The 19,817-nt window shown below is 38.4% G+C and overlaps 5 protein-coding genes across 10 annotated transcripts; 2 read left to right on the forward strand and 3 right to left on the reverse strand.

Moving 5' to 3' along the window:
• Positions 1-8: 8 nt before the first annotated feature.
• LOC141906681 (major facilitator superfamily domain-containing protein 6-like) lies at positions 9-2,096 on the reverse strand. 4 transcript variants are annotated; one of them, XM_074795964.1, is made up of 5 exons: positions 1,964-2,037; positions 1,484-1,541; positions 1,248-1,404; positions 797-1,003; positions 9-495 (listed from the first exon to the last, which is right to left on the reverse strand). In XM_074795964.1, exons 3-5 carry the CDS (start codon positions 1,303-1,305, stop codon positions 116-118), a joined length of 645 nt encoding a protein of 214 aa, XP_074652065.1. In that variant the 5' UTR covers positions 1,306-1,404; positions 1,484-1,541; positions 1,964-2,037; the 3' UTR covers positions 9-115. The 4 variants fall into 4 exon arrangements, with proteins under 4 accessions (XP_074652065.1, XP_074652066.1, XP_074652064.1 ...); XM_074795965.1 differs by having other exon boundaries at positions 1,517-1,541; positions 1,964-2,025; XM_074795966.1 differs by lacking the exon at positions 1,484-1,541 and having other exon boundaries at positions 12-161; positions 260-495; positions 1,964-2,096.
• On the reverse strand, positions 1,379-2,931 carry LOC141907249 (major facilitator superfamily domain-containing protein 6-like). The gene is made up of 3 exons (XM_074796837.1): positions 1,964-2,931; positions 1,729-1,838; positions 1,379-1,404 (listed from the first exon to the last, which is right to left on the reverse strand). The coding sequence occupies exons 1-3, from the start codon at positions 2,929-2,931 to the stop codon at positions 1,379-1,381; spliced, it is 1,104 nt and encodes a 367-aa protein (XP_074652938.1).
• Positions 2,932-4,222: 1,291 nt separating this feature from the next.
• On the forward strand, positions 4,223-6,385 carry LOC141907193 (uncharacterized). The gene is made up of 5 exons (XM_074796770.1): positions 4,223-4,413; positions 4,750-4,974; positions 5,461-5,554; positions 5,671-5,855; positions 5,941-6,385. Exons 2-5 carry the CDS (start codon positions 4,750-4,752, stop codon positions 6,085-6,087), a joined length of 651 nt encoding a protein of 216 aa, XP_074652871.1. The 5' UTR covers positions 4,223-4,413; the 3' UTR covers positions 6,088-6,385.
• A 6,034-nt stretch (positions 6,386-12,419) lies between these two features.
• Positions 12,420-15,798, forward strand: LOC141907516 (uncharacterized). Of its 2 annotated transcripts, none has more exons than XM_074797181.1 (9): positions 12,420-12,512; positions 12,659-12,739; positions 12,923-13,276; positions 13,367-13,651; positions 13,730-14,020; positions 14,213-14,521; positions 14,634-14,786; positions 14,877-15,055; positions 15,298-15,798. In XM_074797181.1, the coding sequence occupies exons 2-9, from the start codon at positions 12,670-12,672 to the stop codon at positions 15,523-15,525; spliced, it is 1,869 nt and encodes a 622-aa protein (XP_074653282.1). In that variant the 5' UTR covers positions 12,420-12,512; positions 12,659-12,669; the 3' UTR covers positions 15,526-15,798. The 2 variants fall into 2 exon arrangements, with proteins under 2 accessions (XP_074653282.1, XP_074653283.1); XM_074797182.1 differs by having other exon boundaries at positions 14,886-15,055.
• Positions 15,799-15,981: 183 nt separating this feature from the next.
• Positions 15,982-18,878, reverse strand: LOC141907247 (uncharacterized). Of its 2 annotated transcripts, XM_074796835.1 has the most exons (7): positions 18,276-18,878; positions 17,920-18,069; positions 17,602-17,649; positions 16,971-17,035; positions 16,579-16,684; positions 16,483-16,509; positions 15,982-16,411 (listed from the first exon to the last, which is right to left on the reverse strand). In XM_074796835.1, exons 1-7 carry the CDS (start codon positions 18,813-18,815, stop codon positions 16,355-16,357), a joined length of 993 nt encoding a protein of 330 aa, XP_074652936.1. In that variant the 5' UTR covers positions 18,816-18,878; the 3' UTR covers positions 15,982-16,354. The 2 variants fall into 2 exon arrangements, with proteins under 2 accessions (XP_074652936.1, XP_074652935.1); XM_074796834.1 differs by having other exon boundaries at positions 15,982-16,509.
• Positions 18,879-19,817: the final 939 nt, after the last annotated feature.

The raw sequence follows: 19,817 nt of genomic DNA on the forward strand, positions 1-19,817 counted from the left end.
ACAACAATAACATTAAATAGAATATGATATGGTCTTGCGTTTAGTGGAACAAAAATGAGCATCACCGGTAGCTTCATACATATTTCAGTTTCTCCGGTGTTCCCTCAGTTCTTGTTTACTGTTTCCTCCTCGGGAACAATCGGAGCAGGTTTTTCACTAAACTGTAAATAAAACAGATGAGGACGAATTCAAATTCGCATATTTTTTCTGCGCGTCGATTTATGATGAAATGATTCTTAGAGACGAATGTAGCTCTTACGTGTTGAGCTATAGCGAATAATATGAGCACCATGATCGACGTAAGACCCATGCAGCCAAACGTCTTATGAGCACCAATTCGAGACATCATTACGCCACCGATAAGGTGTCCGGAACCGAGTCCGAGCCCCCAATAGACTCCGTGGATTATGCCCTGCATTGTGGCAAGCGAGTCTTTCGGTACCGTCTGTATGGAGTACCGAGTCATAGACGACCACACTGCCGAAAACGTGAGCGCTGAAACGGCGAATGTAAATCTAAATTTTATAAGACAGTTAAATGCGTATATTTAGGAGAATTAAACATTTACATCGAACTTCGTTTCTAGTATAATCTTTCGATGATTGAAAGTCCGTTATAACGCCATCACTTTAAGGCCGCTACTCATTTAACGCAAACATTTTTCAGAGCACAATTATGCTCAATCTAAACCAGATTCAATGGAAATACCAAAGCCAAATTCGGTATAACGCCATGTTTTTCAGTGGTCCCAATAATGTCACCAAAAAGGACTTTTATTGTTCATTATATTACGTACCCTGTAACATCTCAGCCGGTATGACGAGCCAAGGGTCCTCTATAATAGCGTAAGTGGTAAACCTCATACAGTAACAAACAAGAGCTAGATACAGAGTTCCAATACAGCCGAATGGTTTCAATACCAGACGATCGACGAAGAAAAACATCGTGAATTCGCAAATATACGTCGTGCATATCACGATTCCGAGCAGCATTTGAGTCGCACCTGCGAATGAATGAATGAGTGATAAAAAATTCATAACAATTCTGAAAAATTGATAATCGAAATATTACAGTAGTTTTCTCAATTTCTATAGAATTGCCGTATTGCAAGAATCTCCCCTTGCGATACAATCTGTTTTCAAAACTAATTACATTGCATTTTGTATTCTGTTTTTATAAAAGGACTGAGAGGTTTGTATCGATTATTGCTAATTGAACTTATTTTGTGTTGGAATACTGGTGCTGACCTAAATTTTCAAGATGCCAATATAGAAATCCCCAGATGAATCCGTTACACAGTCCCATATAGAAACTGATAAACAGCCAAGACGCGTAGTGGACTGTCGTCAATATGGAGCATAATGACTGTAGATTGTGTTTATTCACTTCTCGTTTTTCGTAACCCTGAAAAAATTAAAAACCCTTAGAGAATTCGAAGTCAAGTTTCATTTCTGGTTATTGAAATGCTACCGTTTTTTATTACCTAACATTCAAATGTTTGATCGATGATACGTACTTAGTACACCACGTCACCAAGCATTCTACCGCCGATAAAATGATTGATAAAAGTTGAAAAAATGTAAAAACAAAACAGAATATAAGAAGATAAAATGACGAATCAAAGTCCAAATATGAGGCAATATAAGACAATTGATAAAAAGATCCACGATGATCTTTCGCGAACCTTAAATTTAAAGCTAAGACCGGCCAATATGGCCATGGACATACACCCTCCGAAAACGTAAAACGGCATCATATAATCACAGATATCGACTTTAGTACCACACATCACTACTTGGTGTCGCGTCATATTCAGTAAATATCCAACTGTAAATGCGCTGGAACGATCCAACAAACGGAAATTTGCGAAAATTCATTCTTGCATTCAACCATTCATTACAGACAACCAAAAATATACAATGTATGTGTCTATGTATTTTTGATACAGCGCATTATTACTAACCTTATTCCGAAGCCTAAAGACCCCCAGGCTCTTTGGAGGCTGTATTTATGTTCGTGACCGCTGCCCAATTTATCGATAGTACCGGCGTCTGCCAGGGCAGAGGTCGGGGCTTGTACCAATTCCCCGGCTATCACCAACAAAACTAACGTCAAAAACACTCGTTTCATATCAGCAGGCTCGTATAACCAAGACATATTCTCTTTATCATTAACCACATGAAAAAAATGATTGTACCAAGGTGTAGTGTTTATTTTAGTTTCGATGCTGTTCAGTAAATGAGTTTGACCGTGCGGCGCTAAAGTCGTTGTCGATAAGTTCGTCAATTTTCGTGCGCGATTCGCCTGGTCAATCAGTTTATCGTCAGCGATGTCGTCAAACGCCGACCGCACGATTCTATCCCAGTGAGTTACGTTGATCAGATTCGGACACTGCGTCACGGGTTTCGTCGCTGGAATAAAACCTAACGACATTTTAAACACGAGCCAGCCGATTAGAGAAATATAAAACAAAATACGCCTGAGTTTGAACCGATCAGCGATGGCACCCCACAACGGGCCACTCGGAAATCCTAAAAGTGGCCTTAGCCCGGTCACGAGCCCGATATGACTCGGTCGAAGGCCTAGTTGCTTCAGATAAATCGACATAAATGGCGTTAACGCCCCTCTTGCGCTAAAAAAGGCAAAATAGAACAATTTCGATGAAATGAGTTTGGTTTCGATTTTGATACAATCGGCCCAGTTTCCCCAGTCCATAAAATCTTCGACACTTTCTATACGGACGGGTTTCGCAATTTCTTGGTTCTCGTTTTGTTTCGGACAGTAAACACCCTCGGTTATAGGGCTCTCCTCCGTATCGGCGGTACCTTTACTCATCGTTTCCGCGGACGAGTTTCGACGTAATAAACGAGATTCTGGCGACGAAACGGCGAAAACAACGTTACGTACGAGTTGCGGCCTTTGCTCGAACATTTAGATTCAATTTGTGCTGCTCCATGATGAAAAATATGAAACTTTGTAGACCGATTCTATTCCGTGCTCTTTCTTTGACACAAAAAACAAAAATATATTTCTCTCTATTCTCTCCCAAATTGTTTGAATTTATCCATCTATCCATCTACTAAACTATCATACATATTGTGGAACTTCGCATATGCAGGACATACTTCGGTGTAGGTAGAAATACACATATTGTCATTCTTCGATATTTCCGATATGTTTTGGGAGCGACAAATTTTAATTGGTATTTATGTCTAATTAAAAAGCTATACACACAACGATCGGAGCAGATGGTTCAAATCGAACAGATAGAATATACACAGATACAAAATGCTGTACCTCCTTAATTACATATTTCTATAAACACATGCGGGACAAATATTATGATCGGCTATTCAGATTTCGAGAATCTCACCCACGGTTATTGATTGCCGTTGTAAAGTCGCTTGAATTATTCTTTAGTTTCTGTCGGGCGTACAAAATAATCGAGAGATATTCGATAGTTTTGAGCTGGATGCCCAAAGAGGTAACTAACAACGTCAAAATTAATTATATAAGTCATGAGGTCATTTAAATTGTTCTGGACACGATAAGGGGCTTCCCAGAGAGGCAATGGGCTGCATACACCCAATGTAGTCTTTTCCACTACTGAAATTCATTTCGCATCAAACCTTGTTATTTGTAATTGTTGATAACCTAGAGATCACTAAAACACTATATCGAAATGGGTACAAACCGAATAGATAAACAAGTGAACCGGTGGTATATAGATATTAATATTCGGCTAATATTTCTGGGTAAATACTCGTGGCGAGTAACATGTGTTACTACGAAATCACACCGGCTAGGATTGATGATAGTTAGTTTCCGAAGTGAGTCGTGGCGTCGTGGCAACACATGTTGCAACCGAACAGAGCGCATTCTCAAGTAAAGAAGATTTTCTATTGTTTAATGATGACACGCCGGGTGCCACGTTCTTCACGCAATCTGATGCCTGAGTGACTGACAACCACGTCGCAATGATTTCACCAACATGGCCGCATCCGCAGGGGGAAGCAGCTACACATCTTGATATTCAAAAATAGAATCTAACCTCCCTGAAAACTAGCATTCAAGTTTAAAATGCAGCTATGCAAAACTCGAATTAATGAATTCGACGATTTGACAATTGCGGATAATTTTGCGGTGTAATCAAACTGAGTTGATCAATAGGTTGCCACCCCTCGGCAATATTCCAACCATCCTATATCGGCGACGTTTTTGATTTCGCAGCTGAAATCACGGTGATTGGATTCCGAGATGATTTTTGACTTTGTGGCAAATTCCACGTTTCAATGTATGCTATACGATATAAAACAGCGATAAAATCGGATATGATTGCAGTTCGATTTTATCTCTTAGACGAGAAAGTTATCTAAACACATCGGGACACTACTCAGCAAAACAGCGTACAAGGTAAACATAATCAATCATTCTTCTGTTTCTTTTGGAAAAAATTATCTTAAGAAAATTATCAATTCTTGTTTTAATTCACCAGGCATCAGATCATGTTTCATCCACTTTGATCTTTTCAATTCTTGATATCAATTTCACCAGCTGCAGTTCTTCATTTTTTTCCAATATCTGAAAATCTGAGATCGAATCAGCACTAGGCATAAATTATTAGGCATAAATCTCTACCTCAATCGAAATATATAGCGCAAATCGTTTGGATCTCTTTCTAGGATTAATGATAACTTTATAGAATATCGATATTAATACGAAAAATCTTATTTGTATCGTAATTCGCAGATGAAGGCACATTTAGCAGTATTCTTCGCCCTGCTCGCAGTGGCGTACTGTAGAAAAAGTAACTACACAGTTACAGATGAGGCATGGTTTGATATTGAAATCAAGGACATGGACGGACCTGGAGAAGACTTCCGAGGACGATTCGAAATTGCGTTATTCGGTTTAGTTGCTCCGGTATCGGTCTTCAACTTCAAATCCATAGCCGCCGGATACAAGCATGGATGGGTAAGTTTCGATAAGTGTACACTTTTTGGTCTCTCGTCTGGATTTTGAGAAAGGGCTATTGATAATTACGATATCGCCACGTATTTCGGGCACCGCGGCATGTGTCGCGCTCTCTGCAGCTATAAAAAGCAACTGTACGACGGCAACAGCTTGTCGCAGAGAGCATCTGTCACCAGATCCGTGTCTACGACAAATGATCAGTGAATCTCGAATTACACATGATTTGATTGTTTGATTTTGCGAATCTCCACCAACTGTTTACATATTACATTACGTCGTGATTGTATATGGAAATATTGTCAACGCTTCGAAAAGTCATTTGTACGCGCGTGTTCCACACTTCAACATCGATATTCTTATAGATTTAGACACACGGCATTTGGCAATGACTAAGATATCCGAGCAAATAGCGTGGAAGATGATTTGCTAATTTTAAAACGTAAATCGACGAATTCGTAATTTTTGGAATTGTTTTCATCGTTTTAGGAGAAGCTCCACTATAAGAACACACGTGTCCATAGAATCGTGCCTGATTTCATTGTACAAATGGGAGACATCACAGTTGGAGATGGCACTGGAGGTAAAAAATAGAAAAAAATACTTTGTTTATAGCATATGATGTAATTAATATCAACTTTCTATCTAAAATGCTGCTACTTATTCAGTGTTTTAATTCATTTCTTGTTATGATTCAAGGTAAAAGTGTTTATGGAGCCAAATACAATGACGAACAATTCGTCCTGAGTCACAGAGGACCCGGATGGGTTGCCATGGCCAATCACGGCCCAGACACAAACGGATCTCAGTTCTACGTCCTTCTCCAGAGATCCAGATGGTTGGATGGAAAACACGTCGTTTTCGGCAAGGTTATCAGAGGATTCGTAAGTATTCTTAATTATATCAGATAATCCAAGTTGGATTAAATGTGTGTTGAGTTGAGTCAAAAAAATCTTTTTTATTCCACAGCGTGTAATCCAAGCTATCGGTGAAGTTGAAATAGACGATGCAGCCTCGCCGAAGAAGTTGATCCGAATCATAGATTGCGGACTGAACCAGGTGGAAAAACCGTACGAACTTAAAGAAGAAGAACTAGATTCAGAGGAAGATTTATAAATTATCTCAACTTTCATGATTTTTATACAAAAATTTGTAGATAGATTAATTTTAGTAACGATTAAAATTATATGAAATTAGAAATAGCTGATGGAGCGAGGGTTCATCGGATCCTTAAATATCCTAGCAGAGCCGAATTTGAACAAAATATCTTAAAGGGGTCGTGACCGACCAGAACCTAAAACACGTCTGTTTGTCCATAAAATTACTTTTGATAAAAGAATAAGCTGTCTCAATGATACAAAGAAAATGTTCGAAAAACGCTGATTGTATGTGTACATGTGAGTAAAAAGCAATAAATGAGCCTCAAAAGAAAAAATATATTCCCATTTTTGTTTTTATGTTCGTCCTGATTAAAACAGCTTTTTCATCTGTGCACAATTGATGGTGAACACAAGATTCTACAAGGATTTTGCGAGTTGGTCGCTTCTAACGGATCTATAGGGAAACAATCAAAACTCGAGATAATAAAAACGCAACGTTCACATGTATTTTTTTTGGGCCCGAGCAGATCTTGTGGAATCACCTAGAAACAATGGGAACGAGAATGACGTGGTTTTCCACATTCTTTGGTATTTAATACTTTCAGGACAGAAGCTGACATGGATACGATCAAAAGGCAGAAATCGAAATAGTTTGTTACTAAATAACATGTTTGTGAGACGATTTTAACTGGCTTATGAATGATTCCTTCTGTCTTCAGGCCGCATAAATTGATAAATACATTGTTTCGAAACATTGATTGGAATCACTCCTTGGATTTATCAGACTGATTAATCCAAGAACTCACATGAGTTTGGGGTTTTACTAAGACTGCCTGATTCGAATAGGCCAATCTGACCTCACGGACAAGAGATCGAATCAGCTAGCATCGGGCTTATTCACTTTCGGGCTGCTTGCTTTGCTATTCCAGTGGGCTCGCCCGACCCTCACACATCCGAGTTATATAGTTACTTGCACGTACGGTTGAAACTTTTGCTCTTGCCTGAGTTGAGGTGGCTATCTCCGACCTTTACGTGCAAAGTTCCAACAACCCTTGCATGTTAGAGTCAAGTTGATTAGTTTCGACATTGTGCGCTCCAAAAGAATGAATAAGTGGTGTATTCTAGTTCAAATACATTTTACTTCTCTTTTACTCAAGTTTCACTTTGATTCAATCAAGAATCTCTGTATTGATAAAATCTTTACGGTCAATCGCATCTAAATTTCATGCGAATTTGTCGCCTCAATTTGCGACTAGAAATGTAATACAAAATGAAGTTTATACACGAGTTCGAACAAGTGAAAAAGTGCCCAAGTGCTGAAAGTTGACTCTTTTTGTTTTTTGGAACGAACCATCTTAAAGCCTTTTGGAATCCTGAAGGGAATTCGAATATTAGATACGACATGACCGCCATAAATGCTAAAATTGATGCCTGATGTTGCACGGCTGTTGAAGATGAATCTTTACTTGAAATTATATTCCTGTTTCTTGTTGCTGTAACTAGTGATTTCACAATTACAATATTGGCAATGACCATTATGAAAAAAGGTGAGAAGCTGATCAGTCCTATATGCATTAACGTGCGAAAATCCTTTCTAACGTACGGGATCAACGTGCTACGAATCATCACAATCGTCTCCTCAAATGGACAAGCCACTGTTACATAGGAGAGTGATTGATAGTACAGACGCCATGTACACTGCGATAATGCACAAATGATTATAACCACAAAACAAGTTACTTTATAAACTTTGGTCGTCATATAAACTCGAGCCTTGAATGGAAAAACAATAGCCACAGCCCGTTCTATACTTATCATTACTGTTATCCAGTTTCTCATCATTTTTGCAGTTGGATTCACCATTAAATAGATCAAGTACGCTTCGATTTCGCGGTCCTTTCTCATGAATATTCCCGCTCCCAATCGCGACCACTCGTACAGATACCGAATCGGTCGGTCTATGACCATTATGATGAGGTAGTTATTTTCCACGAAGGCGAGAATCCGCAAAATAGTGAAAGTCGGAACGTTTGAATTGTAGGACGACATGACGTAAATCGTCAATGAATTCAGAACCATTCCGGCGATTGAGACTGGTAAAATAGCATAAACATTAAACAACCATTGCACGTATGTAGCATGGATAAACTTGCAATTTCTTCTGGTTGAATTTCCTGTCTCTGGCATGTTCAATAATTCTTAACAATCTGTAGAATCTTGTAGCGATCATTATGAACGTTACAAGAACGATAATTGCAAAATCAATCCTTGAAGTTAAGATAATGACCATACTTCGCTGTAAAATAGTCATGATGTTTAGGCGTGGTATGATTTGCGACAAATTTTCTGTAATTTAGAATTGCTTTCATTTGCACTGATCATAGTCGTTTTGTGCAAAGTCTTCAGCTCAAGTGTGAAAACATATAAATCAATGATTCAAATACGACAGAGATTTCGATGATACCCCTGAATATTTATTTTCGATTCGATTTAAAACAATAAAAAACCGGCTTGAATTCATCTTAAGAACTAAGGCCCAACGTCTTACATGAACAAAAACTAAGTATTAGATATCTTATAAAATTCTAACATATTTTATATTTTTCAAGCATTGTCCGTGTGTTTATATATTTATGTGCATGTTGCGTGAGTGTGATGAATGTGGTGAGGATGCTTCTGGGAGACACGACTTAGACTGATTCAGTCTCGCCGTGTTCCGCAATTTGTTCCATTTTTCCCTTCCTCATATCATTTCACTTCAAGTGACGAAAATAAATTTCTATTCTATTCTTTAACACCAGTGCATGGAAATGAATTTATTTTCATTCACATTTTGCTTTAGGCCTAGTACAGGAAGACAGTTATTTTTCATGGCTCATAAATTGTGTGCTGTTTTATTTAATTTTTTTCCCAAAACAAACGTTTTTCAATGGCACCTGAAAACTGCGACTACCGCACGTGCTGCATGTGCGACAGTCTGGGATCCGCGCCTATGCAGTTGGAGCTATTACATTCACTTTTCAGTCAATTCAAATCGGGTAGGAGTATATGGCCGGGAAAAGTAGTATCGGTTTTCGCCAGACTAAAATGAGTTCCTTTTTTGCTCCTGCTACTAGTGATTTGATAATTATAACATTCGCAATGACCATACAATAAGGTGAGAAGCTGATCAGTCCTATATAGTCGTCGGTTTGAGATGTTACTCGTTCGTGAGGTTTCTATATATTGATGTCAAGATGATGCTTGGATATAAACGGTCGATTTTCCTCATATTTCGTTGATAAACAATATAGGAATTATCCATACCTGACATTCTGTTAGCATCCTGGAGAAATGAGAATGTCACCATATTTATTCATTTGTCTCCGGGCTCCGTCCCTCGCATGCCAGAGTTGCGAAGCTACGATTTCGCATGCAATAGTCGAAGTTTAATGATATCTTTAGGTCATTTGCATCTCAATTTTACTCGAACTTGTTGCCTCAATTTCTTACTAGAGATGCAATACAAAATGAAATTCATACACGAATTTGAAGAAGTGAGAAGGTGTCCGAGTGAAGCAAGTTGGGGGTATTTGTTTTTTTGAATGAACTTACTAAACGCCTTTTCAAATCCTGAAGGGAATTCGAATAATAAATATGACATCACAGCTACAAATGCTAAAATTGATGCTTGATGTTGTACAGCAGCTGAGGATGAATCTTTACTTGAAATCGTATTCCTGTTTCTTGTTGCTATGAACAGTGATCTAATAATTATGATATCCGCAATGGCCATTATGAAAAAAGGTGAGAAGCTGATCAGTCCTATATGCATTAACGCGGGAAAATCTTTATTTACGTACGGAATACTTAATGAACGAGATATCGAGATTTTCTCCTCAAACGGACAAAGCACCATTTTATAGATTAGGGACTTATAGTAAAGACGCCAACTACATTGCGATAATGCACAAACAATGATAACTACAGTACAGATCATTTTGCATACTCGGGTCGTCATATAAACTCGAGCCTTGAATGGAAAAACAATAGCCACAGCCCGTTCTACACTGATCATTACTGTTATCCAGTTTCTTGTCATTTTTACAGTTGGATTTACCCCATAATGGATCAAAAACGCTCCAATTTCGGGGTCTTCTCTCATGAATATTCCCTCTCCCAACCGCGACCACTCGTACAGATACCGAATCGGTCGGTTTATGGCCCAGATGATCAAAAATATATTTTCCACGAAGGCGAGAATTCGTAAAATAGTGAAAGTCGGAACGTTTGAATTGTAGGACGACAACACGTAGATCGTTAACGAATTCAGAATAATTCCGGCGATTGAGACTGGTAAAATAGCATAAATATTAAACAACCATTTCACGTATGTAGCGTGGATCAACTTGCAATTTCTACCAGTAACATTCCCCGTATTAAGCATGTTGTCTAATTCTCAACAACTTGCAGCGACTATCATCAGTGTTGCTTGTAAACCAACATCCCGTTGAGATAATAACCCTTTCGCTACTCATGATGTGGTATCATTTGTGACATATTGACATTGCATCCATTTTAATGAAACGCATGGTATTGTTATTTGCAGTGATTTCAGCCTCATCGTGTCATGTGAGAAAATATATCAGATATATATTTCTGGCAATATATACATCTAACGCAAAATACGTTAACTGTTTGAATTTATTTCATTTATTTTCTCTATTGAAATGATCAACCAATACACGAAACACTGAATTAGATACAACTCTCGTGCCGGAAAATATGGCTGAATCTAAAATCCACTCGAGGCGCAATGTCCGGTCTCTAAATGTCGCAGGCATCCGCGGTTTGCCGATTCGGCCACGGTTACCGGACGATTGTGAGTTTACGGTAAACCACCATAGTTCTCATTCTTTGGGTATCTTATTAGGAAATAAGTAAATCTACACCTGGCTCTGTTAAACGGCACAGGGAATTGTGAGAATGTCGCCACTATTCATAGGTGCCAATCCTCTACGCAATTCTAGCGCGTAGTAATAATGCGTATATTGACTAATTCAGGGTTAGTTAGTAAATAAATTGAAATGCTTGCTTTGATCCAAAAACTCCGCATTAACCACTCATTATAATTGACATAAAAACCTTTCACAAATTTGCTGACTGTTGTTCTGCTGACGGTGTTTTTTTTTGCGGTGCACAAATTAAGACTAACGATAATTGACCGTTGTTTGCTAATAATCACGTATCGTATTTTGTTCTGTTTTCGGACGGATTTTTCCACCGCAAATGACCCTAATTTCTCCATTTACGTTCATACCAGTTTGGAGTAAACTCAGCGACGCCAAAGCGTCACATAATCATCACCAATCGCGTCATGCTAATACACAGGTCCAATTTCTGTGATCTTTTTGGAAAGAAAAGCTTAGTTAAAAAATGTCGCATGTCCAGATTCACTGGTTTTCAGTTGCACGCAGCTATTTGATAAGGCACAATTCAATATCTCTAAGTGAAATGCATATTTGTAATAAAAACTGTTGCAATATTTTTTCTAACTCGTGTAGCGCTATTGGAAAATGATCCTGTTTTTGTATGACGGTTAAGGAGAGTATTTTGCCAAAAGAGAAGAAAAAATATATAAATGGTATGCAATATGTAATGATGCACTAACGTGTAACTTTCTGAAAAAACGCCGGCATTCGAAATGTGGAGCAATAAATCACAAAAAACAACGATTTCGCGTAATTCACACAATTGAAGCATTAGCTGTAATCATGTAAGCAATAATGATACAGTAGTATACGCATTATACTCTACTACAGGAGGGACATATTCATACATACATTCTACCTCTTCAATCTCCACGGTCAGGATGACAAGGTATGGCTCTCATTACGGAAAGAAATGTCGTTAGATCTTATTTCATAAGGATATAACCCCAAAAGAAGAGATACCGATTACCGATTCAAGAATTTTTGGAAAAAGTCGTGGGTTTAAATCGGTGTAGATCAACAAAACTAATCAAGAAGCTAAACTACAAGCATTTTTAGAAAAAGATAAGATTTTCCCTCATCTATATACGATTTTCCTCACCGGGGAAATTCTTGAACTTTTGGCGCGCAAATTTACGTGCGATAATTTGCGCCCAATTTTCTGAGATCGATATAGGTCAGTAGTGCAGCGTAAAACTGGAATATTCTGAACGGTTGTATGTATTTCTGATTTGATAGCGCATCAGGACACATAAACTCCCAATGCGGGATATACGTACAAAATGCTATTCGATAAAAACTTGTTATGTTAAAAATACTGTGTGAAATGCGAAACGTAGAATAACGTGTTTTATGAATATATATATACCACGACTATGGTATATTGTGGTAACTGTTTGTTCATATGTCTAGAGACACTGACGAATTGGAATATTGTTAATTTTCTATCAGAGAACTTGCTAATTCTTTGGTAAGTATTATGCCGGTTACATTTCCTCGCTATCAGAATCAAGAATGTTCAAATTCCGTTTTGACTTTTGGAGTAAGAGCCTTGCTGTGTAAAATTATTGCGGTTTGGCACCAAAATGAATAAAAATGTATGCTATCAAATTGTAGCTGATGACGTCATGCAGGCCATAATTCGACTTGCATACTGTGCGCTGATTTTCAGCTGTGGGGCGTATTATTCAACGCAAGGTAAATAATGAAACTAAATCACGGTTTTAAGTCATAATCAACAAAAACGAGGGTCAGGGGAACATGAAAATGTTCATTACCATCTAGAATGGAAAATAAGCAAGATATTAGTTCTGTACTGCTTTTATCTACATTACGTTACATATCACGGTCGACAATTTAGATATTTTGTTCTGATTTCAGCTTGTGGTAAAGACGATGTGTCCCGCCCCGTCATCTCACAAACGAGCTCGACGCCAGTAATGGGTGGAACATTGAAGATATCCTGTCAAACACCACGCACCTTGTCTTCCAAGTGTCTAGCGTTCGGACTTAAACTACAAAAAGGGGCGACGGATGTGGCTTCGTATCTCGGCCAGTCGAAATGTTTCGTCTCGAACAATATGAGAATAGACAGTATGTCGCGATGGGTAGCGAGGTGTAGTGATAATAACAAACTGGAATTAACCATTACAAACGTAGATAAAGCCGATTCCGGAGTTTATATATGTAGCATACTGAATGAATACAGCACGAAAGTTACAGTTAACGTTTATTGTAAGTTAATCAAAATAATCTAAAGATCTTATATTATGTATTATACGTATAATACTTGTCTCTCATATCTGATGGTTTTCCCTCTCGCAGATCCAGCGACCGCGGTCGTGTTGAATATCGACAAATCCTCTGCCAGAGAGAACGACCGCGCAACTGTCGTATTAACGTGTGCGGCGTCCGGCGGCAATCCTGCGTATTACGAATACTCGTGGTTGTTTCAGAGATTTGGTGAAACTGCCCGCGTGTTACGGGATCAAAGATCAAGCACGCTTACTCTGAGTCGAGTGACTTACATGAACGCCGGGCAATATCGATGTGACGTCATCAATGATGGCGGAAAGGAAACCAGTAATGTTGTCTCATTGAACGTACAACGTAAGTATGCTTTGAATTCTAGTCCATAATTCAAACCGTGTCGTCTTGTTATGTTCGGAAATATAACATTCATTACAGATAAACCAGTCGTTCGAACTATTTTACCCCCGGAGTTGAGAATCGAGTCAATGAACCACGGCAACGTGGTTGTGACGTTTACGGCAAGACCGGAAGTGAGTAGCTTCACCTGCGCAATGGCCGGTCAGACTGTAGCCCGATCTCGCCAGCCGACAAAGGTTGAAAGAACTGGAAATAACGTCTGGACTGTTTCGTACACTCAAGTGAGCGTCGGCGATTACGGGGAATACAGTTGTACGGCGAAAAATTCAGAGGGCACAACTCCCGTGAAACTCATCATCGGAAGTCCAGGTATACTTATAAGAATACAGCTTCTAAGCCGTTCAAAGCAAAGGTCCCTGACTATCTCTATTTGGTTCGCGTGGAAATGTAAATTATGAATTTTTAAATGGGTGTATAATCTAGAAGTTTTACGCCATGCTTTAAGAGAAGATGTGTACTTTGATTTACATGAAGGAATTCTAAAATATTTTCAAATTATAGGAATACCCGAAGCACCGACCAATATAACCGTTGAACCGACTGATACTAATGGGTTACGTGTCCGCTGGATCAGCAGATTCGATGGCGGCTCCCCGCAACAGTTCACCATCAAGTTTCGGCGAAAAGGTTCGACGACGGAATGGCAGCAGATCTCCGGAATACGCGATCCGGGTTACAAACGACCTCAGTCGTACACTATCGAGAATCTTGAAGTCGGTTCTCAATACGATATCATTGTGTCAGTCGTTAATCGTTATACTTCCGGTGATGTCGCAGTCGCCGGGGAACAAGTTAGCGGAAAAACCAATGGTACGTTAAGCGAAATTCCATTCCGTCCGATTTTCGATAGCCGATAGTCGGCTGTTCTAATTTCTTGAACATACATGTTTGTTTTCTGATATCATGGAGATTTGTTTTTCAGATCGAGCTGCTTTGAGTAGCAGTGTAGTAGCGGCCGTTGTAGTTCCTATTCTCGCAGTTGTAGTGTGTATAACAATTGTCGCGTTTTGCATCCTGCGACAGAAAAGGAAACAGGCAGCTGCAACCTCCGCCACGACTAAACCACCCAAATTAGGTAAATCTGCGGTATAATGTACACAGTAAACATTTTCAACGGCGATCAAGTAACATTCACAGTGCACACCATCAATTGGTGCCTTTTCAGGCGTAGCAGTTCTTCCGACGGAGGGTTTCGAATATCCAAATCACGAAGCTGTGAATGGAAATCCATTGGGTTGCGACGAACTGGATTATGAAGTTACTGTTAAAAAAGCATATTTCAAACGACCCAGTCAACAAGAAGAGGCCACATATGCTAATATCGGGTACCAACCCGACTTGAAAGTAAGACCTGGAACCAGTTTTCTCATTTACAATTTGATTGAAAGTCATTGAAGTTAAGATTCATATAACAATCATTTAGATTTTGGGTCCTGATCTTGGAATTTTGTTTACGATCCAATCGCTACGATATTCGATGCTAAATTTTCGAGTTCCAACGCATTATCTTATATATCTTACAAGCGTTTGAACTTTACCGATGTCTGTTTAGAAAATTGTGTTACATGTACTTTCGCCTTTTCTAGGATATTGGCGCCGATGGGACTATATACGCAAGCGGCGATAGTGGAGGCGGGGGAGAGAAAGGTACTTCGCAGCGTCCAATGACCATCGTCGGTGACACCCAAGACTCGCAGTATTCCGAACTGGACATGACGAGGAAAGGCCCCGATCTGGCAACATTAAATGAACAAATGAAGCGACAAGAGCAATCCACTAGAAAGAGTGCGCCTAGAAAGGACACAGAAGTGTGATATGTTATACACACTGTCTTATTTAGATATGTATACATAAAGAAGAAAGGCATTTATTATCAATATCATTATCATTATCATAGTTATCATTTTATTATAACGCATGTGTCGAAAAATTGTAGATTATGCTAGTGTTTTGTTAAAAAGATATACGAAACTTAGGTCTTCTTAATAGGTTCATTTCGATCATCTGAATACATGTCTGTGTCACACAAGGACATTATCAGTTAATTCGAATAACAATTTACATTCATAAATAAAAGAAATTTGAAAATAAGAAAGCTTCAAGTATATATATATATATATATATATATATATATATATATATATATATATATATATATATATATATATATATATATATATATATATATATATATATATATATATATATATATATATATATATATATATATATATATATATATATATATATATATATATGAGAATTCCACACTAGAAATGACAAAATAGAGCCCGAAAAGTTTTCTTAAGCGTTAGTTTATCCGACGTTTCGACTATATCAAAATCATATTCGGTTATTACCCTGATAAAAATGGAAAAGGAAAACCCTTGAGATACCTGAAAGTTTTTGCAAAGTTCATAATACATGTACAACAAAAGCGCAGCAAATGCACGTATGTACGTACACTTGCATTTAAGCGCACAGTCAATACTATAATCTTTTTGTTATGATTTCATGTCCTTCAGCCACATATTTCTGGAAATCTATACATCTTGAGTGACATTTTTGTGAATTTCTGCCACCTTTGAGTCGGCAATTTGAACTTTTCTCATCTGTAAGTAATTTGGCGCACCATCTTGACCATCAAAAGACACGATACCAAAAACAACGTAACCAAAAATACCGATGAGCAGGATTAAACTAAAAATAATCAAAGCGGTCGTGACGATGATATTTCGCAAAAACCAATCCATTTCACTGGAAAGTGATACCGAAATTTCGTGATCATCCCGTTGAACCTGAAATGATAGAAAACATCTAAATAACGGTCAACGTTAAGAAAGGATCTATTTCTTTTTACTACTTACATTTGACGGTGTCGGACGTTCAAGGAACGCGGTACAGTCTCCTATCGTGTGCAGAGGACAGGACATATTTACCAATCTATTATAGCGTTGCCCCCATGTATGGAAACTAAAAAATAGACATCCCTGCATATAAACATCCTAATATTATCGTAAATACATGAATTTCAGGTCTGGCGGAACCGAAGCGGCTATGGCCGGGCTAATAATTTTTGCCGATTGTAATTTTTTTGGAAAACGTTTTCGTGATCGACTATATGAAATCATTATATATGCTGTATCGTATTCGACGGATGTGTGGAAAATAACACAAGAGGTGGAAATACTACAACGTTGATATTATGAAAATCAATGGAGAATTGCTCCGGCATTTTTATGCGCATTTAAGATCTCACCTCGTTGCTTGTTTGAAAACATCTGCTGAACACGAAGCTAGCATGCATGTATATATTGTTATCGTCTGTCGTCAATTCATAAAAAATAAAAACATACATGGCAATACACAATGCTTTTTAGGCCGATTCACCGCGAGCAATGGGCGATCCGAATAAGTCTTTAAAGAGTATTAGAAAACAAAAGATGTGCGAATGAACAGTTGCCCATCAGCATTTTTGCGACAGAAAATGAAGTCTTTCTCCCGGCGGGCAACATAGCACCAGCCGGTGGCGCCGCCCCTGCTATTAGCCAACCAGCCTATCAACGCGAAGTAAACACGTCCCTTACAGTTCCGGATCTCAGGCGTAAAGTTGAATATTTTACCACCCTCTATCCCCTGCCTGCGCCTGCATTTTTATAGCCCACTTACGATTAATCAAGAACTTTTACCTTTTACTCCGAACTAGGTCAAACAGCTGGGGCGTTTGACTTGGGCGTTTGACCGCGTAGTATTTTTTCTGATAATTACTTAATTCAAAAACTAGGTCAAACCAGCTGGGGCGGTTGACCTAGTTATTATTGTATGACCTTGTTTGTAATTCGTTGCAAAAATGATTTTCAAAATTTCATTGTATAATATTACTCATTTACCTGTTGACAATGAGAGCAATGGCAGTCTTTAGAACTGAAGCAGTCAATCTAGAAACGTAAAACAAAATAGTTTAGTAATATATATATAGATATTAATCCTGACATTTCCCATGTTCAACTGGATTTTGTCATTCAGAGCGCACCACAGGGATGAATGTTCTTTGGCCAGAACAATTTCGAATTGCAATTGCGGTATGGCGATTTGTGTCGACATAGGATGGATTTATTGTATTTCCTCTTTAAATTCCATATTATAATGAATCTTGGATAGCTTGATTAAACGCATCAAACATTTCGTTATTGGTATTGGCCACTTACACCGGATTGTGGAGATGTAGTCGACGCCGCTTCCACTATTCGAGACATGTCGTCGTGCATTAGAGATAATATGCTTTCCAAGCAGAAGTTTTGCTTTTCAATATCTAATCTACACAGCAATATAAATGCATCGCCCATGTATGACATCAGCTGTATAAATAAAAAACGAATTAAAAAACATATAATTGCCGCAGCTCTACATATGTAAAAGCGAATCTGTCTATGTTAAAACCGATCTTTAAAAAAGATCCACTACATATGTTTTGAAGTTTCATCGATTATAGCGGAAACCTCTCATTTACAGTGCACTGGACAAAATACTGTTCAGCTTCATAAAGTCATATGTTAATCATTACCTGATTAAAGTTTTCAATTTGAGGCTGGTTTTGCCAGTATAATTCAGACTGGTGACTGCACAATCGCCTCCTAGATTCAGCATCTTTCCAGGTCGAGACTAGATGTTGTATCGCCGTGCGCCGTTTGTTGTGTAGCGATGGTGACCCGTCATAATTCTCTGTCCCGCAGTAACTCCAACGAGGTACTTTTCTACCGTTGCACGTTTCGCTTACATCATTCGCCGAATAATCAATGTCCAATTCGAGAACGAATCCGAATTTACTCGTTATAAATGTTCGTTCTAAGCCTTTCGATTTCAAACAACTACCGAGCAACGCATTTCTGAACAACATCGGAATTAACTCAACGTTATTTACAATGTCATAAACGTTACTCCCGGGTTTCTTGATGACTGGGTACCGTACCATTTGATACGAGTACCACAAAACGGTTCCGCACAACATCCCGATCATGAACGTTGCGGTGTACGATAAGAAAATGTTCAATTTACCTCCTCTCATTGTTTTCGGGTGAGATATCTGTCTGCTTAGAACCCTCATACTTTTAGATAGCCTAGCTAACAGCGCTATACCGATTGATCTGCTCGAGTGTAAAAGGCACTGTCGACGTGTTGTTCGCGCTATTTTAAGCACCCGCCGTGTTATGATCAATGTATAATATACAACGATCTCTAAAGCAGAAATAATGTCAGTTCATAAGTTCATACGAAACCTCCAAAGACATAACAAAAAAAAATACACAGATAAAGGTTCGGGTTGAATTCATTCACATACAAGATCTTGTTCCAAATTTTACAATAGATATAGTTGGGGTAAAATTGGAGGGTTAAATAGGACACTTGATTTATTAACCAGCTGGTAGTCCCCTGTTCTTGAATAGCTTTTTATTCTAATAAAACGTTTGGAAAAATTTTGCAGCAAATTCAAGGATCGCCATAATTTCATCAAAGTTGGATTCAGAAAGTTTGCATAATCGGGGATTTCTTATTATTTTGAGTGCCTATAAAGAGTATAAAAGGTTTCGATAACTTTGAATGTGTGTCTACTGTCAATTATAATTGTCTTTGCGACTGACTTTTTCGAATAAACTAGGCAGAATAGCCCGTTTACGTCTGTTCATGAGAGTAATTTCGTTGATTATTCGATGATTTGAGTTCTAGCTATGTATTTGTATATGTTAACCCACTGGGTAAAATAGGAATTACTAATGCACGGTTTGACTCCATGACCCTGTGTGTTTATGGGTCAGTTTTGAGATTCAATCTTCTTGCAGCATTTGGGTAGTATCCTATCAGATCGTTTTAAGATATTCAACTGTACATGTGTGGTTTTAACTAAATGTTAAACCCTTAGCGGTGCCGTTTTCCCTGCAAGTGTATCAGCTACGCATAATTCTTTTCAGCAAATCAATGAGCCAATGAATTATGCGAAACATTTCGGATTCAGTTTTCTTGGAGAAATGTGATATACATAAAAAACCCGCGTGTTTTCTATTCTATACGTTACACATGACGCAATGTTTCTGGGGTCGAAATGCAACGA

The sequence above is a fragment of the Tubulanus polymorphus genome, chromosome 6 (assembly GCF_964204645.1).
Source record: "Tubulanus polymorphus chromosome 6, tnTubPoly1.2, whole genome shotgun sequence".
In the NCBI taxonomy this organism is placed as follows: Eukaryota; Metazoa; Nemertea; class Palaeonemertea; order Tubulaniformes; family Tubulanidae; genus Tubulanus; species Tubulanus polymorphus.

What these genes read in the sequence shown, in the direction of transcription:
- LOC141907247 (XM_074796834.1), bottom strand. Translation starts at nt 18,815, where the DNA reads ATGAGGGTTCTAAGCAGACAGATATCTCACCCGAAAACAATGAGAGGA. An exon ending in AAATTGAAAACTTTAATCAG is followed by an intron (nt 18,070 to 18,275) that starts GTAATGATTAAC and finishes TTATTTATACAG; the next exon opens with CTGATGTCATACATGGGCGA. An exon ending in AACGTCCGACACCGTCAAAT is followed by an intron (nt 16,510 to 16,578) that starts GTAAGTAGTAAA and finishes CTATCATTTCAG; the next exon opens with GTTCAACGGGATGATCACGA.
- LOC141907249 (XM_074796837.1), bottom strand. Translation starts at nt 2,931, where the DNA reads ATGTTCGAGCAAAGGCCGCAACTCGTACGTAACGTTGTTTTCGCCGTT. An exon ending in TCTTTAGGCTTCGGAATAAG is followed by an intron (nt 1,839 to 1,963) that starts GTTAGTAATAAT and finishes GGATCGTTCCAG; the next exon opens with CGCATTTACAGTTGGATATT. An exon ending in GTTTTACGTTTTCGGAGGGT is followed by an intron (nt 1,405 to 1,728) that starts GTATGTCCATGG and finishes TAATTTTTTCAG; the next exon opens with GGTTACGAAAAACGAGAAGT.
- LOC141907516 (XM_074797181.1), top strand. Translation starts at nt 12,670, where the DNA reads ATGCAGGCCATAATTCGACTTGCATACTGTGCGCTGATTTTCAGCTGT. An exon ending in GGCGTATTATTCAACGCAAG is followed by an intron (nt 12,740 to 12,922) that starts GTAAATAATGAA and finishes TTCTGATTTCAG; the next exon opens with CTTGTGGTAAAGACGATGTG. An exon ending in GGTACCAACCCGACTTGAAA is followed by an intron (nt 15,056 to 15,297) that starts GTAAGACCTGGA and finishes CGCCTTTTCTAG; the next exon opens with GATATTGGCGCCGATGGGAC.
- LOC141907193 (XM_074796770.1), top strand. Translation starts at nt 4,750, where the DNA reads ATGAAGGCACATTTAGCAGTATTCTTCGCCCTGCTCGCAGTGGCGTAC. An exon ending in CCGGATACAAGCATGGATGG is followed by an intron (nt 4,975 to 5,460) that starts GTAAGTTTCGAT and finishes TCATCGTTTTAG; the next exon opens with GAGAAGCTCCACTATAAGAA. An exon ending in AGTTGGAGATGGCACTGGAG is followed by an intron (nt 5,555 to 5,670) that starts GTAAAAAATAGA and finishes TTATGATTCAAG; the next exon opens with GTAAAAGTGTTTATGGAGCC.
- LOC141906681 (XM_074795963.1), bottom strand. Translation starts at nt 1,305, where the DNA reads ATGGGACTGTGTAACGGATTCATCTGGGGATTTCTATATTGGCATCTT. An exon ending in TTGGCATCTTGAAAATTTAG is followed by an intron (nt 1,004 to 1,247) that starts GTCAGCACCAGT and finishes ATTCATTCGCAG; the next exon opens with GTGCGACTCAAATGCTGCTC. An exon ending in ACCGGCTGAGATGTTACAGG is followed by an intron (nt 496 to 796) that starts GTACGTAATATA and finishes TCGCCGTTTCAG; the next exon opens with CGCTCACGTTTTCGGCAGTG.